Genomic DNA, 16,141 nt, shown 5'->3' with positions numbered 1-16,141 from the left:
TGATATTTACACAGCTGGATTTGAACACATAACCTTCCTGAACGCAGTTTGTGTTTAGACCACTGGACCAACAAGACAACAGAACTAACACTGACAGCAATTGACAATGAACATTGGTGTGACACTGCTTACCGGCATATTTCACTTCTAACTGGCACCTGCCAGTGGCAAACTGTTTTTTATGATGAGGGACGGTTATGTTGGTCCATTGGTCTAAAATACAAGTACAACTACAAGTAGAAATACAAGTACAACTACTAACTGGCATTTGCCATTGCTTACTGGCATATGCCACTATTTTTACTGGCATGTGCCACTGATTACCAACGTGAATTTAAAATGGCAACCTTATGTTTAGAAGGTCACCATATGAACACACTGACACTGGCAACAACTGATCCTAAACAACAGCTATATTCTGCACATTATTAGCAAAGTGAGGTTAAAGACTAATATGGCTGCCACTTGGTCTTGAACTCATTACTGTCTTGTTCTTGGTCAGCCTCTAAACCACTACCCTATCAGGTCTACTGCTATATGGGCAGTTTTGTGTTTTCATGACCTGAAGATTGCATCCAACAGAGTTCTGAGAAAAATAATGCAGTACACGTTCAGATACTCACCAAACCGACACATTTACCCATAAACAGCTGAAATCACAACGTCAACTTCGTCAAATGACATGTAGCGTCAACTTCAAAATGAACCTGATAAAAATGATATTTACACAGCTGGATTTGAACACATAACCTTCCTGAACGCAGTTTGTGTTTAGACCACTGGACCAACAAGACAACAGAAATATCACTGACAGCAATTGACAATGAACATTGGTGTGACACTGCTTACCGGCATATGTCACTTCTAACTGGCACCTGCCAATGGCAAACTGTTTGTATGATGAGGGACGGTTATGTTGGTCCAGTGGTCTAAAATACAAGTACAACTACTTACTGGCATTTGCCATTGCTTACTGGCATATGCCACTTTTTTTACTGGCATGTGCCACTGATTACCTACGTGAATTTAAAATGGCAACCTTATGTTTAGAAGGTCACCATATGAACACACTGACACTGGCAACAACTGATCCTAAACAACAGCTATATTCTGCACATTATTAGCAAAGTGAGGTTAAAGACTAATATGGCTGCCACTTGGTCTTGAACTCATTACTGTCTTGTTCTTGGTCAGCCTCTAAACCACTACCCTATCAGGTCTACTGCTATATGGGCAGTTTTGTGTTTTCATGACCTGAAGATTGCATCCAACAGAGTTCTGAGAAAAATAATGCAGTACACGTTCAGATACTCACCAAACCGACACATTTACCCATAAACAGCTGAAATCACAACGTCAACTTCGTCAAATGACATGTAGCGTCAACTTCAAAATGAACCTGATAAAAATGATATTTACACAGCTGGATTTGAACACATAACCTTCCTGAACGCAGTTTGTGTTTAGACCACTGGACCAACAAGACAACAGAACTATCACTGACAGCAATTGACAATGAACATTGGTGTGACACTGCTTACCGGCATATGTCACTTCTAACTGGCACTTGCCAGTGGCAAACTGTTTGTATGATGAGGGACGGTTATGTTGGTCCAGTGGTCTAAAATACAAGTACAACTACTTACTGGCATTTGCCATTGCTTACTGGCATATGCCACTTTTTTTACTGGCATGTGCCACTGATTACCTACGTGAATTTAAAATGGCAACCTTATGTTTAGAAGGTCACCATATAAACACACTGACACTGGCAACAACTGATCCTAAACAACAGCTATATTCTGCACATTATTAGCAAAGTGAGGTTAAAGACTACTATGGCTGCCACTTGGTCTTGAACTCATTACTGTCTTGTTCTTGGTCGGCCTCTAAACCACTACCCTATCAGGTCTACTGCTATTTGGGCAGTTTTGTGTTTTCATGACCTGAAGATTGCATCCAACAGAGTTCTGAGAAAAATAATGCAGTACACGTTCAGATACTCACCAAACCGACACATTTACCCATAAACAGCTGAAATCACAACGTCAACTTCGTCAAATGACATGTAGCGTCAACTTCAAAATGAACCTGATAAAAATGATATTTACACAGCTGGATTTGAACACATAACCTTCCTGAACGCAGTTTGTGTTTAGACCACTGGACCAACAAGACAACAGAAATATCACTGACAGCAATTGACAATGAACATTGGTGTGACACTGCTTACCGGCATATGTCACTTCTAACTGGCACCTGCCAGTGGCAAACTGTTTGTATGATGAGGGACGGTTATGTTGGTCCAGTGGTCTAAAATACAAGTACAACTACTTACTGGCATTTGCCATTGCTTACTGGCATATGCCACTTTTTTTTACTGGCATGTGCCACTGCTTACCAACGTGAATTTAAAATGGCAACCTTATGTTTAGAAGGTCACCATATGAACACACTGACACTGGCAAGAACTGATCCTAAACAACAGCTATATTCTGCACATTATTAGCAAAGTGAGGTTAAAGACTAATTTGGCTGCCACTTGGTCTTGAACTCATTACTGTCTTGTTCTTGGTCGGCCTCTAAACCACTACCCTATCAGGTCTACTGGTATTTGGGCAGTTTTGTGTTTTCATGACCTGAAGATTGCATCCAACAGAGTTCTGAGAAAAATAATGCAGTACATGTTCAGATACTCACCAAACCTACACATTTACCCATAAACAGCTGAAATCACAACATCAACTTCGTCAAATGACAAGTAGCGTCAACTTCAAAATGAACCTGCGAAAAATGATATTTACACAGCTGGATTTGAACACATAACCTTCCTGAACGCAGTTTGTGTTTAGACAACTGGACCAACAAGACAACAGAACTATCACTGACAGCAATTGACAATGAACATTGGTGTGACACTGCTTACCGGCATATGTCACTTCTAACTGGCACCTGCCAGTGGCAAACTGTTTTTTATGATGAGGGACGGTTATGTTGGTCCAGTGGTCTAAAATACAAGTACAACTGCAAGTAGAAATACAAGTACAACTACTAGCTGGCATTTGCCATTGCTTACTGGCATATGCCACTTTTTTTACTGGCATGTGCTGTCGCTTGCCAACATATGTTGCTTGATCATGGTACGCCATTGCTAAACAGGGAACCACTCCTGATGGAGCTGTTACAGCCTCAGCCCATGGCTGTGTCGTGTGTGTGTGTGTGTGTGTGTGTGTGTGGTATGTATGGTGTGTGGGTGTGTTTTGCAGGTTGCTGCTTGATGGCTGACTGGGAGCACCTGTGTCCGGCTCTGATAGGCCTGCTGATTTAAACCCCTGCTGTGGTCTGCTTCGCTCTCTCGCACTCTTCCCGGGGACCTCCATCCTGCTGCACATCATCCCGTTTTGTTTGCACCTGACAACATGCACCGCACACTCAACATAGCACCCAAGCACCCTCACACACCACTGACATTCACTTCCACACTCCATCGTACCTTTCCTGTGCAATCTCGATAATAAAGAAGCTTGTATTGCTCCACATAGCCCTGTTTTTTCAATGTTTTGTTGCGGCCTCAGAGCAAGGCGTAACAGAGTGTAATACGTTGGTAAGCAGCAGCATACAACAGCATTCCACTACTGATCAAGCGACATATGAAGCTGACACTACTGTTATTTTATAAACTTGACATTGTGATTTTTGTTGTTTATTTGTAAATGTGTCAGTTCGGTGAATAATTGGTTAAAATGCTGGCTAGGAATCCAACAGTCATGGGTTCAAGACTAAGTGGCAGCCAGGTGTCTCTGACCTCTGGGAAGCTGACCAAGTCAGCTGAGGCCCTACACATTGTGCAGGTAGTTCCCTGATGCCCTCTCTAACTCCACCCACTGGCTCCTGAGGAGGCCATACCCACCTCACAAGTAAACTGCAGAGAGAGTGATGGAAAACTCAAAACAAAGATCAGAATTGTGATCAATAATCCATTGATATTGTCTATGTGAATCCAATGTTGTGGTCTTTTTAAATCCAGTGAAGCCAGCTTGAATCCACTGAAACCAGTAAGAATCCAATCTAACTGGTGGTGTGGTCTTTATAAATCTAGTGAAGCCAGATCCTCAAAACAAAGATCAAGAGCTACCATAGGTTTGATCCCATGTCTCCACATCACTGGGCTTAATCTTAAACCACTGGACCATCTTCACTGCTGAAAAGAACAAACAACAAGAGAGAGAATGAGGATCAGACTGAAGGAGGAATCTGAAGAAAAGTCTCAAACAGTCTCAGCTAAACAAACTGATTTGCTAACTAACATCCTGGTTTCAGGTGTACTGGATATGAACAGTTGCCCTTAAGATTACATCGGTTCATCTGACACTACAACTGCTTTCATCGGTTCATCTGACACTGCAACTGATTTAATCGGTTCATCTGACACTACAACTGCTTTCATCGGTTCATCTGACACTGCAACTGCTTTCATCAGTTCATCTGACACTACAACTGCCCTTTCTGCCACTTATTTATCAATTTCAATCACTTCAAATGTTTCCATGGTGATTTTTTTGCGCCTTAAATGACATTTCAGCTGCCTTCTTTACTTACAGTTGCTCCGACACTTCAACTGTCTTCAACTCCTTTCCAGTTGAGGTTATACTTCATGCTGACTAAGTGCCGATTCTTAAAATGACACTTAAACTTCATTCAGAACTTCCTATACATTTGAACTACTGAGTCAGTTCCAGCAGCAAACACCAGAAAATGTCACATTTTCAATCAGGATTTAAAGAAAAACTAAACTAAACATGTTTTTTTTGTTTCAGAGCTCAAAGTTTGTGAACTTCAGCGACTACAACAACTTCCTGCCATCGTTTCAGGTGCAGCTGGAGGTTCTGGAGGCTGACATGTCTCTGAAACTGCAGCTGTCGGAGAGGAGTCACGTGACTCCTCTCTGTCTGATTGGCTGGCTGATTGGCTCCGTAGAGTCTGAGGTGTGGCGCCAAGTCGTCACGCTGAGAGGTAGATCTTCGGTCACACACACTAATTCAACACATCAACATGCTAATACAACATGCTAACACTTTGACACAACATGCTAACACAGCATGCTAACACAAAACATAACCAGTTTGAATCCAGTGTAACCAGTGATGTGGTCTTTATAAGTCCAGTGGAGCCAGTTTGAATCGAGTGAAAATAGTTTGAATCCAGCAAAACCAGTTTGAATCCAGTGTAACCAGTGTTTTGGTCTTTATAAATCCAGTGTAACTAGCATTGCAGTCTATATAAATCCAGTGTAACCAGTGATGTGCTCTCTTTGAATCAAGTGAAACCAGTTTGAATCCAGTGAAACCATTTAGAATCCAGTGTTGTGGTCTTTTTAGGTCCAGTGAAACCAGTATTGTCGTAATTTTTAATCCAGTGAAACCAGTATTGTGGTCTTTATGAATACAGTGATACCAGTGTTGTGGTCTAATAGAAACCGGTGAAACCAGTTTGGATCCAGGGTAAACAGTGTTGTGGTCTATAAATCCAGTAATATGGTCTCTGTGAATCCAGTAAAACCAGTTTGAATCCAGCGTAAACAGTGTTGTGGTCTTTTTAAATCCAGTGAAGCCAGTTTGAATCCAGGGAAACCAGTTTGAATTCAATGTAACCAGTGTTGTGGTCCCTTTGAATCCACAGAAACCATTAAGAATCCAGTCTAACCCGTGGTGTGGTCTCTTTGAATACACTGAAACCAGTTAAAATCCAGTGTAACCAGTGTTATGGTCTCTGTGAATCCAGTGAAACCAGTGTTATGGTCTCTGTGAATCTAATGAAACCAGTTTGAATCCAGGGTAAACAGTGTTGTGGTATATAAATCCAGTGTTATGGTCTCTGTGAATCCAGTGAAACCAGTTTGAATCCAGTGTAAACAGTGTTGTGGTCTTTTTAAATCCAGTGAAACCAGTTTGAATCCCGTGAAACCAGTTTGAATTCAATGTAACCAGTGTTGTGGTCCCTTTGAATCCACTGAAACCAGTAAGAATCCAATCTAACTGGTGGTGTGGTCTTTATAAATCTAGTGAAGCCAGTTTGAATCCAGTGAAATCAGTTAGAATCCAGTGTAACCAGTGTCGTGGTCTCATCTGTTCCAGTTTGTGTCTCATTGTCAGTGAATGTGACCCTGGAGTCTAACGCCAGGTTCAGACAGGACGCCGAAGCACCACGAAGTGCCGCGCTCAGAAATTCTCACGCAAGCCACGGCCCTTTTGTTCACACCAGACACGGATTTCTCAGCACCGGTCGGCAAACGGCTCTGCTCCTCAGCTGTTCTGTAGTCACACTTGGAGCTGTTTTTTCACCATAGGAAAGTAAATAACCGCATAAAATTACAACGCCATGTTTTCCTGACAACTGTAAATGTATGTCCACTTCATAGTAATGAGTAGTTTTCTGTCAATCGGGGTGTTTAATTATCGAAAATAGTTTTGTTTGGAAATTTGTTTTATTTTGAAAATCGACCGGATTCTCTCGTTGTTGCTTAGTTTGACTTCCTGCCCGGCTTGACAGATTCGGCCACGGCACGCGAAAAAAATAGACCAGACGCTGAAACGATTGCTGCGTGGTGTGCGCCGGCAGCAGAGCAGGGCGCCGCGGTGCTTCCTATGTGAACGACACCATTGGTTAACACGGGCGCCGAAACGAAAACGGCTCCGCTCCTCGGCGCTTCGTAGCTAATCGCGGTGCATCGGCGTCCTGTCTGAACCTGGCGTAACCCGATCCCGGTTTGTCGGCTGGAGGCAGCAGACAGAATCAGAGCCGTGGACCTGGTCCAGCAGTACTGCCGAGGGGGCCAAGGAGGTCACTGAGGAGATCCTGAGGAGGATGAACTACAACCAGCTGGCTGATCAGCTGCTGAGCAACTGACTGATCTGAAAGCCCAGCCTTGAGCGTCTGGATTTAAAACCTCGTCAGACTCCTAAATGACTTGAACTTTCTAAATGACCATTTTGATCCAAACCATTAGAGAAGTGCCAAAGCAAACAGCTACTGTAAAATATCATGTAATCTTGTATTGTGTTGAATTTGATGTTACTGTGTTGTATTGTTAACATGGAAGTGGTACTACAACCCCAAGTTTCATTAACTGACTGACTATCTGTGCAAAGTGTAACGCCAGGTTCAGACAGGACGCGGAAGCGCCCCGATGGGTCATTTTCATTTCGGCGCCCATGTTAGACGATTTTTTCGCGTGCCTCGGCTGAATGTGTCAAGCCGGGCAGGAAGTCAAACAAAGCAACAACGAGAAATCCTGTCGCTTTTCAAAATGAAACACATTTCAGAATAAAACTATTTTCGATAATTAAACACCCCGATTGACAGAAAACTACTCATTACCATGAAGTGGACATACATTTACAGTTGTCAGGAAAACATGGCGTTGTGATTTTATGCAGTTATTTACTTTCCTATGGTGAAAAAACAGCTCCAAGTGTGACTACAGAACAGCTGAGGAGCATAAATTCGTGTCTGGTGTGAACAGAAGGGCCGTGGCTCGCGTGAGAATTTCCGAGCGTGGTGCTTCGGAGCGCTTCGGCATCTTGTCTGAACCTGGCGTAACTCTGAAAATAATTAGTGATATTAATGGATGGATGGATGGATGGATGGGTGGGTGGATGGGTGGATGGATGGATGGGTGGGTGGATGTTTCTTATTCAACAACTTGTCTCCTAGACCCCATCCCAACTAGGTTGCTGAAAGAAACTTTACCTTTAATTAGCACATCTCTACTAGAAATGATCAACCTGTCTCTATTAACAGGATACGTACCACAATCCTTTAAACTAGCTGTAATTAGACCGCTCCTTAAAAAGCCTAATCTTGATCCAGAAGCTTTAGCCAACTATAGACCTATATCCAACCTCCCTTTCCTCTCCAAGATCCTTGAAAAAGCAGTCGCCAACCAGCTATGTGACTTTCTTCATAAAAATAGTTTATATGAGGATTTTCAATCAGGTTTTAGAGCACATCATAGCACAGAGACGGCACTGGTGAAAGTTACAAATGACCTCCTAATCGCTTCTGACAAAGGACTTGTCTCTGTCCTGGTCTTACTAGATCTTAGTGCTGCATTTGATACCATTGATCATCACATTCTACTACAGAGACTGGAACACTTAATTGGCATTAAAGGACCCGCATTAAACTGGTTTAAGTCCTATTTATCGGATCGATTTCAGTTTGTACATGTTAATGATGAGTCATCCCTGTATACCAAGGTTAGTCATGGTGTTCCTCAAGGCTCCGTGCTTGGACCCATACTATTCACCTTATATATGCTCCCTCTAGGAAATATAATTCGGAAACACTCCATAAACTTTCATTGTTACGCAGATAATACCCAGTTATACTTATCAATAAAGCCAGATGAAACTAATCAGCTAACTAAACTCCATGCATGTCTCAAGGACATTAAGACCTGGATGACCTGCAATTTTCTGCTGTTAAACTCAGATAAAACCGAAGTTATAGTACTTGGTCCTAAACACCTTAGAGATGCATTATCTAATGATATAGCGAGTTTGGATGGCATTAACTTGGCCTCCAGCACCACCGTCAGGAATCTGGGAGTTATCTTTGATCAAGATATGTCCTTCAACTCCCACATAAAACAAATTTCAAGGTCTGCATTTTTTCATCTACGTAACATTGCAAAAATCAGGCCCATCCTGTCTCAAAAAGACGCAGAAAAGCTAGTCCATGCATTTGTTACTTCCAGGCTGGACTATTGTAATTCTCTATTATCAGGTCTCTAAAGAGTCTCCAGCTGGTCCAGAATGCTGCAGCACGTGTACTGACAGGAACTAAGAAAAGAGATCATATTACTCCTGTATTGGCCTCTCTGCACTGGCTCCCTGTAAAATCAAGAATAGAGTTTAAAATCCTTCTCCTCACTTACAAAGCTGTTAATGGTCAGGCACCATCATATCTCCAGGAGCTCATACTATCCTATCACCCAACTAGAGCATTACGCTCCCAGAACGCAGGATTACTTGTAGTTCCTAAAGTCTCCAAAAGTAGAATGGGAGCCAGAGCCTTCAGCTATCAAACTCCTCTTCTGTGGAACCATCTTCCTGTTTTGGTCCGGGAGGCGGACACCCTCTCTACCTTTAAGAGTAGACTTAAGACCTTCCTCTTCGATAGAGCTTATAGTTAGGGCTGGGCCAGCTCTTAGTTATGCTGCTATAGGCCTAGTCCGGGGGACAATGACACACTGAGCTTCTCTCTCCTCCCCTCTCCTCTCCTCTCCATCTGTATACATTATGCCTGTATACATGCCCCATCTCTGCATGTCACTGACTTACTTCTTCCCCGGAGTCCTTGTGCTTTCTAGTCCTACAGGCTCCCTTGGATCCTGGCCGCGCCCGGGTCGTGGATCGTGGATGCGCCCACTGCTATGGCCCTGCCTGATCGTGGATGCGCCCACTGCTATGGCCCTGCCTGATCGTGGATGCGCCCACTGCTATGGCCCTACCTGATTGTGGATGCGCCTACTGCTATGGCCCTGCCGGATCGTGGATGCGCCTACTGCCATGACCCTGCCTGACACCCACCACTACTGTCGCTAATATTAGTCACATCTCTGTTACATACGTTCCACTACTATTATTGTAATGCATTACTACATACCATCCTTACCATTAATCACTACTACTGTTATCACTAGTAATCACATTTCCATGTGCATTTCATTATTATTGCTGTAATACATCTTTATGTACTTTCACTCCTGTCAACCATCGCTTATAATTGAATACATTGTGATCTCGTTGATCTGCTCTGTACATGCGACATCTATTGCACGTCTGTCCGTCCTGGGAGAGGGATCCCTCCTCTGTGGCTCTCCCTGAGGTTTCTTCCGCATTTTTTTTTTGGGGCAAGTTTTTCCTCACTCGAATCGAGGGTCGAAGGACAGAGGGTGTCGCCTCTGTACAGATTGTAAAGCCCTCTGAGGCAAACTGTGATTTCTGAATTTGGGCTATACAAATCATTGATTTGATTTGATTATGTTTAAATATTTTTCCTCATTGAATTTCACATTTTTAACAATAGTGAAATTAAAACATTTTCAGTGAGTGTTTAAAAAAAACAACTAAAAAATGAAATAACAAGAACATGAATCTCACTTTGGTAACACTGACTTCCTTTTTAATTTTTCCATGTGAAGATCAACATGAACAGAAACATCCTCAGCTTCACTTTTCACACAGAATAGAAGGGACAGTTAACGCCTCACAGCTCATCAGTTTAAACAGACAGGTCAGTGAACGCCTCACAGCTCTTCAGTTTAAACAGACAGGTCAGTGAACACCTCACAGAAACAAACAGTTGAGGGGAAGACATGGATTGAATCTGTGGGAACACCTGGTCTCACCTGGTCTTACCTGGTTTATCACAGAGTTTCATAAAGGGACAGTTCTCTCTTTTCACTCCAGTAATTGTCAGGGACTGTTAGCCTAGCTTAGTACAAAGACAGGAAGCATCCTGTGTCCTCTGCTTCCAGTTTGTTCTAAGCTAGGCTAACAGTCCTGGACACACAGAAACATCTAAGCTCTGGAGAATACAGAGGATTTCATAAAATGTGGGACTGTCCCTTTAAGTTTATAGTTATTGTGACTTTTGCTATAAACTGTCCTCAGTGCAAATAGCAGGGGGCACTGTTCAGTGCAGGAAGCTCACTGCAGGCCTGCTAGCTGTAGCAACTAGAGGCAGTTAGCATCCAGAGCAGTGTCCATGAGATATAAAGAAATAAAGTTTTCTGTTGTTGAAGTCAGTCAGTGTTAATAAAAACACAGTAAGGTTCAAAGACTGCAGCTTTCAGTCCTTCATCATGGTCATCCTGTTGACTCTCTGCCATCACAAGATTAAAACAGCCAATCACAGCGACAACGCTCTGAATCCTTTCTTTCTACAGGACGGTAAACTACAGGCCCGATTTAAGGAGGTTTAACTTAAGGAGGTAAAAACTCCTTAAACTGCACAGAATCCATCTCAAAACACCTTAAATTCAGGGGGTTTGAGGGGTCATTTAATGGACTGTAAAATATTAAGTTAAACCCTTAAAAAGCCCTTAAAAAGCACAGATAATCAATAACACCATGGCAATTAAGAGTTTTTTTTTTTTTAAAAGTGAGTAGTTTAAAAATGACATATTGAGACATCAGAAATCTTATTTGTTTGGATGAAGGCGTCTTCAAAGGTACAAACCATAAGGGACATTTAATATATGAATGCACTGTAACAAATTAAGACATTTTAATAGATTATCTGCACAGTTTATCAATTCAGTTCAATTCAAAGGGTTTAATGGATTTATTATACTAAATAAACTTTACAAAATAAAAACTGAGCACTGAAGCCCAGTTAAGGTTTAAACTATGGGATGTTGTTCATGTTATTTGTCCAATTTTAAGTGGTTTTCCACCACTTAAAAAGCCTTTAAACTATTCAGATAATAAATAAAATATCTCAAGACGTTACAATCTATTAATTCATCCATGACTTAAAATCCCATCAAAATGGATTACATCCTGGATTACATCACCATTATTACCAGGTAAATCAATTATTGAGTATTTCCTGGGACATTGTGGGGATAAATAATGGATTTTGATAATGGATTATCTGCACAGTTTTAGGACATTGAGGGAGAAAAAAACCCTTAAAACTACATTCAGGGGTTCACTTCACACTGGTGGTTTAGTATTATGGTGGGTACATTAATGGCTTTTAATACATTAAGGGGTTTGTTAAGGGGTTTTATTGGATCGTTAATGTGCATTAAGGGTTTCACCCCTTAAAATGTACCCAAATTTTTTTTATTTTTTTTAAAGGGGATGGTTGGATTATTATCATGAAGGGATTCACCATTGAAAATGTTCCCAACAAGTAAACTGTGCAAATACTCCCAATGAAACTTAAGTGTTTCAGTTGAGGTGAAACTGGAAAAGGCTCCATCACAAATGTGGGTTAAACACCTGAATTTGTTCCTTTGTTGAAAGATGAACATCCTTTGAAGGAAACTTACCTGTAAACGTTCCATTAAACATGAAGTTGCTGTTACTTTACACACAGAACAAACTACTTATTGCATTGACAGCAACATTTGTGTTGGATGTAAATCTGCAGTTTGAGTCTCCACCTGGTTTACTTTTGTGTGGTGGTGTTTTTACTTCCTGTAGTTTTTTTATCCTGTTGGTTCTTGGATGTATGTTGGTGAGCAGAGCTGCCGTGCTGCTGCATCAAGCCTCACAGGAAGTCCAGTTTCTGCACCACAAATGTCCACAAACATGTCCACAATTTAGTGTCACAGCGGCCAGTCCAACAGTCTGAGCAGGAAACTGAGGATCAGAGATTTAAATATTACTGATACTAAAAGGTGAGCGTCTCACAGAAACTCATAAAAAGGATCAAGAAGCTGCTTTAATGAAGCACAACTTCAAACATATTTAATCAAAGAGACAAACCAATAACTGCTTGAACCTGGTGCACCCCAGGGTTTACTTTGGGGTCATCTGTTGATCCTCATTGAAATAAGTGACCCCTAATTGTGAGTCCTCCTGACACAAGAATCCCTTAAAATCCCTTAAAAAATAATTTGCACTTAACTTAATCTAAATCAACGTGTTTGAGATCCTTCATTTGTACATTCATTAAGACTAATTTAAGGGCCTCTCGAGTTTCCCCTTCATTTTCACATGACAGGGATTTTAGTTTGACGTCAGCAAATATTTTCAGTCGCTAGTTAATGAAATTTAAACTGAATTCTTAACCAGTATTCAGATGTTTATCAGTTTTGGAACACATTAATGGAACAGAATATACTAAAGGTTTTTTTATTTATTTATTGCCATTTACATAATAACATTTCAGATATGCCTTCCTCTGTACCTTTAAAGAACCTTCATTTTTTTTTTATCAATTCACATCTTACATTTCTGGATTATCATATATTAATACATTAGGTTTTTTCTTTGAATGTAAAATATTTCAACTTCATTTAAAAAAGTCAAAATAAATGTAAAAATAATTTAAAATTACACCGTGAGGATACACAAAATAAACTTGATATCCTAATATTTAACGTCTTATAAAGGTACAAATAAATGGACAGCCTGTAATGTTATTTTGTACTTTTTTATATTTTACACCTGAACAAATCTTAACATAATACATTCTATTAGATCACCCACTGGTTTAGCCTTTAATAATATATTATTTCTGTTTGCAGCTGTGGAAACTTTAAGCCACAAAATGGAGGGAGCTGAAAGTCTGGTGGTGTTACACTAAAAAGTGTCCCCAGACATGACGTCCTGGTGCTTTAATCAAAATTTAAAAACTTGTATGACTGATTATCCGCTCTTCTTCCAGGTTTCAGTAAGAGACTAAATGAAAATGAAGAATTTATAATCAACAGTTTAAAATGGCCGCTGTGTTCACAGTGATCTGCACAGAGAGCATCACCTCCTCTGATTGGTCAGTCTACTCTGGAGGGGACGGACTTTGGACAAGACTTTGTGAGGTGGGTCTGTCATGGTCGTCACGCACCTCATGTTTAAAGGGAGGGATGTTACCGGGGTGACGGTGGTGGGCGGGGCTCCCGTCGTCGCTGCTGTTGTTGTTGTTACTGTCGTTACTGTTGTTACTGTTGTCGTCGTCGTTGCTGCTGTTGCCGTGGTAACTGGAGTTGTGTTGTTGGTTACCGTGGCGACAGGTTTGGCCAGAGTTGTCTGAATCTCGGCCCTCCTGGCCAGAGCCGTCCGCAGCTTCTCCCTCATCTGTTCGATTTGTTCCTGCAGCTCCTGCAGCTCGCCAGGCTGGGGCGGGGCCACTGTAGTGAGAGGCGGACCCACATCAACAGGAGGAGGGGCCACTGATACAGGTGGAGGGGCAGCAGTTTTGGCTTGGACAGATGAGGAGGAAGAGGAAGAGGAGGATGCTGAGGGCAGAGAAAGCACCAGGCTGGCTAAAGAAGCTGCTGGTCCTCCATTCTCACACAGTCGGCTGTTCAGCAGCCGCGGCTTTGCAGGACTGCCCCCTTCACATTTGGCCCCTCCTCCCTTGACGTCAGAGGCCGCTATGCGAGCGAGCAGGCGGCGGGTGTTGAGGGTCTCCAGGTTGAAGTGGACTCGCTTGAAGTCTCGGGCATCCTTGGCGATGGCAGCAGCAGCGGCGGCGGCGGCGTCCTTACTGGTCTCGTTGTTCCACTTGGCGGAGGCTCCAGGGGCGGGGGGGGCAGGGGGGCCTGAGGGAGGTTGAGACTTCTGCAGGTTACAACTGAACAGAAACAGAGAAACATGAGAACATTGTTCTACAGTCGTTATCCTTTATTTAAAATGCGACCTGTGATGTCATGATGACAAACCTTTTCTCTTTCTCCACCCGCTGCTTCTTCACGTCTTCATACGTCATGTTCAGAGCTCGATGGATTTTCTGTCAAACACAGGAGTCAGATCAGGGTCCACCTTTACAGCCAGTCAGTTTGACAACAGAACACAGTGAGACAACAGCTGTCAGCTCCCTCTGCACCTCCTCCTGCAGAACCTTCCACACCTCTTCCTGAAGAACTGTCACCACCTCCTGCAGAACCTTCAACATCTTCTCTTTCAGAACATTTCAACATCTACTTCAGAACCTTCACCACCACCTTCAGAACCTTCAACACATCCTCCAGAACCTTCATCACCTCCTGCAGAACCTTAAACACCTCCTTCAGAACAACACCTCTTTCAGAACCTTCACCACCTCCTGCAGAACCTTCAACACCTCCTCCTGCAGAACCTTCAGCACCTCCTTCAGAACCTTCAGCACCTCCTTCAGAACCATCAACACCTCCTGCAGATCCTTCAACACATCCCGCAGAACCTTCAACTACTCCAGCAGAACCTTCAAACCTTCAGGAGAACCTTTAACACCTCCTGCAGAAACTTCAACCCCTCCTCCTGCATAATGTTCAACACCTCCTGCAGAACCTTCCACACCTCCTCCTGACGAACGTTCAACACCTCCTTCAGAACATTCAACACCTACTTCAGAACCTTCACCACATCCTTCAGAACCTTCAACACCTCCTGCAGAACCTTCATCACATCCTGCAGAACCTTCCACGCATCCTTTAGAACATTCAACACCTCCTGCAGAACGTTCAACACATCCTGCAGAACCTTGAACACTTCCTCCTGCAGAACCTTCAACACCTCCTCCTGCAGAACCTTCAACACCTCTTTCAAAACCTTCAACACCTCCTGCAGAACCTTCAACACACCCTGCAGAACCTTTAGCACATCCTGCAGTACCTCTCCACCTCCTGCAGAATGTTAAACAACTCCTACAGAACCTTCCAAACCTCCTCCTGACGAACGTTCAACACCTCCTTCAGAACATTCAATACCTACTTCAGAACCTTCACCACATCCTTCAGAACCTTCAACACCTCTAGGAGAACCTTCAACACCTCCTGCAGAACCTTCCACACCTCCATCAGAACCTTCATCACCTCCTGCAGAACCTTCCACACCTCCATCAGAACCTTCATCACCTCCTGCAGAACCTTCCACGCATCCTTCAGAACATTCAACACCTCCTGCAGAACATTCAACACATCCTGCAGAACCTTGAACACTTCCTCCTGCAGAACCTTCAACACCTCCTCCTGCAGAACCTTCAACACCTCTTTCAAAACCTTCAACACCTCCTGCAGAACCTTCAACACATTCTGCAGAACCTTCAACACCTCCAACAGAACCTTCAACATCTCCAGGAGAACATTTAACACATCCTGCAGAACCTTCAACACCTCTTGCAGAAACTTCCACACCTCCTCCTGCAGAACCTCTGCACCTCCTGCAGAACGTAAAAAAACCTCCTCCAGAACCTTCCATACCTCTTCCTGAAGAACCTTCACCACCTCCTTCAGAAACTTCAACACCTCCTGCAGAACCTTCATCACCTCCTGCAGAACCTTCAACACCTCCTTCAGAACCAACACCTCTTTCAGAACCTTCATCACCTCTTGCAGAACCTTCAACACATCCTGCAGAACCTTTAACACATCCTGCAGAACCTTCAACACACCCTGCAGAACCTTTAGCACATCCTGCAG

General features: G+C 42.8%; 2 protein-coding genes across 2 annotated transcripts in view; both read right to left on the bottom strand.

Annotated features, from left to right (window-relative positions):
• Positions 1–11,368: 11,368 nt before the first annotated feature.
• grin3bb (glutamate receptor, ionotropic, N-methyl-D-aspartate 3Bb) overlaps positions 11,369–16,141 on the bottom strand; it is a 102,961-nt gene continuing 98,188 nt past the window's right edge. Inside the window, exons 8-9 of the mRNA XM_084355801.1 lie at positions 14,405–14,472; positions 11,369–14,316 (exon numbers count right to left, since the gene is read on the bottom strand). Of these exons, the coding sequence (XP_084211927.1) occupies positions 13,500–14,316; positions 14,405–14,472 (885 nt within the window). The 3' untranslated portion in view covers positions 11,369–13,499. The remainder of the gene's footprint in view (positions 14,317–14,404; positions 14,473–16,141) is intronic.
• Positions 14,390–16,052, bottom strand: LOC311259012 (uncharacterized protein). The gene is made up of 2 exons (XM_084355802.1): positions 15,773–16,052; positions 14,390–15,685 (listed from the first exon to the last, which is right to left on the bottom strand). Exons 1-2 carry the CDS (start codon positions 16,043–16,045, stop codon positions 15,431–15,433), a joined length of 528 nt encoding a protein of 175 aa, XP_084211928.1. The 5' UTR covers positions 16,046–16,052; the 3' UTR covers positions 14,390–15,430.

Source organism: Pagrus pagrus, assembly GCF_965226575.1.
Source record: "Pagrus pagrus genome assembly, chromosome: 6".
NCBI lineage: Eukaryota > Metazoa > Chordata > Actinopteri > Spariformes > Sparidae > Pagrus > Pagrus pagrus.
The sequence above is the reverse complement of the archived record's forward strand: the minus strand, read 5'-3'. Positions and strand labels throughout refer to the sequence as shown.

Excerpts from the sequence above, each read along its gene's own strand:
- LOC311259012 (XM_084355802.1), bottom strand. The coding sequence starts at position 16,045 with ATGAAGGTTCTGAAAGAGGTGTTGGTTCTGAAGGAGGTGTTGAAGGTT. Across the intron at positions 15,686-15,772 it reads TGTTGAAGGTTCTGTTGGAG|GTGTTGAAGGTTCTGCAGGA; the intron begins GTGTTGAAGGTT and ends CTGCAGGAGGAG.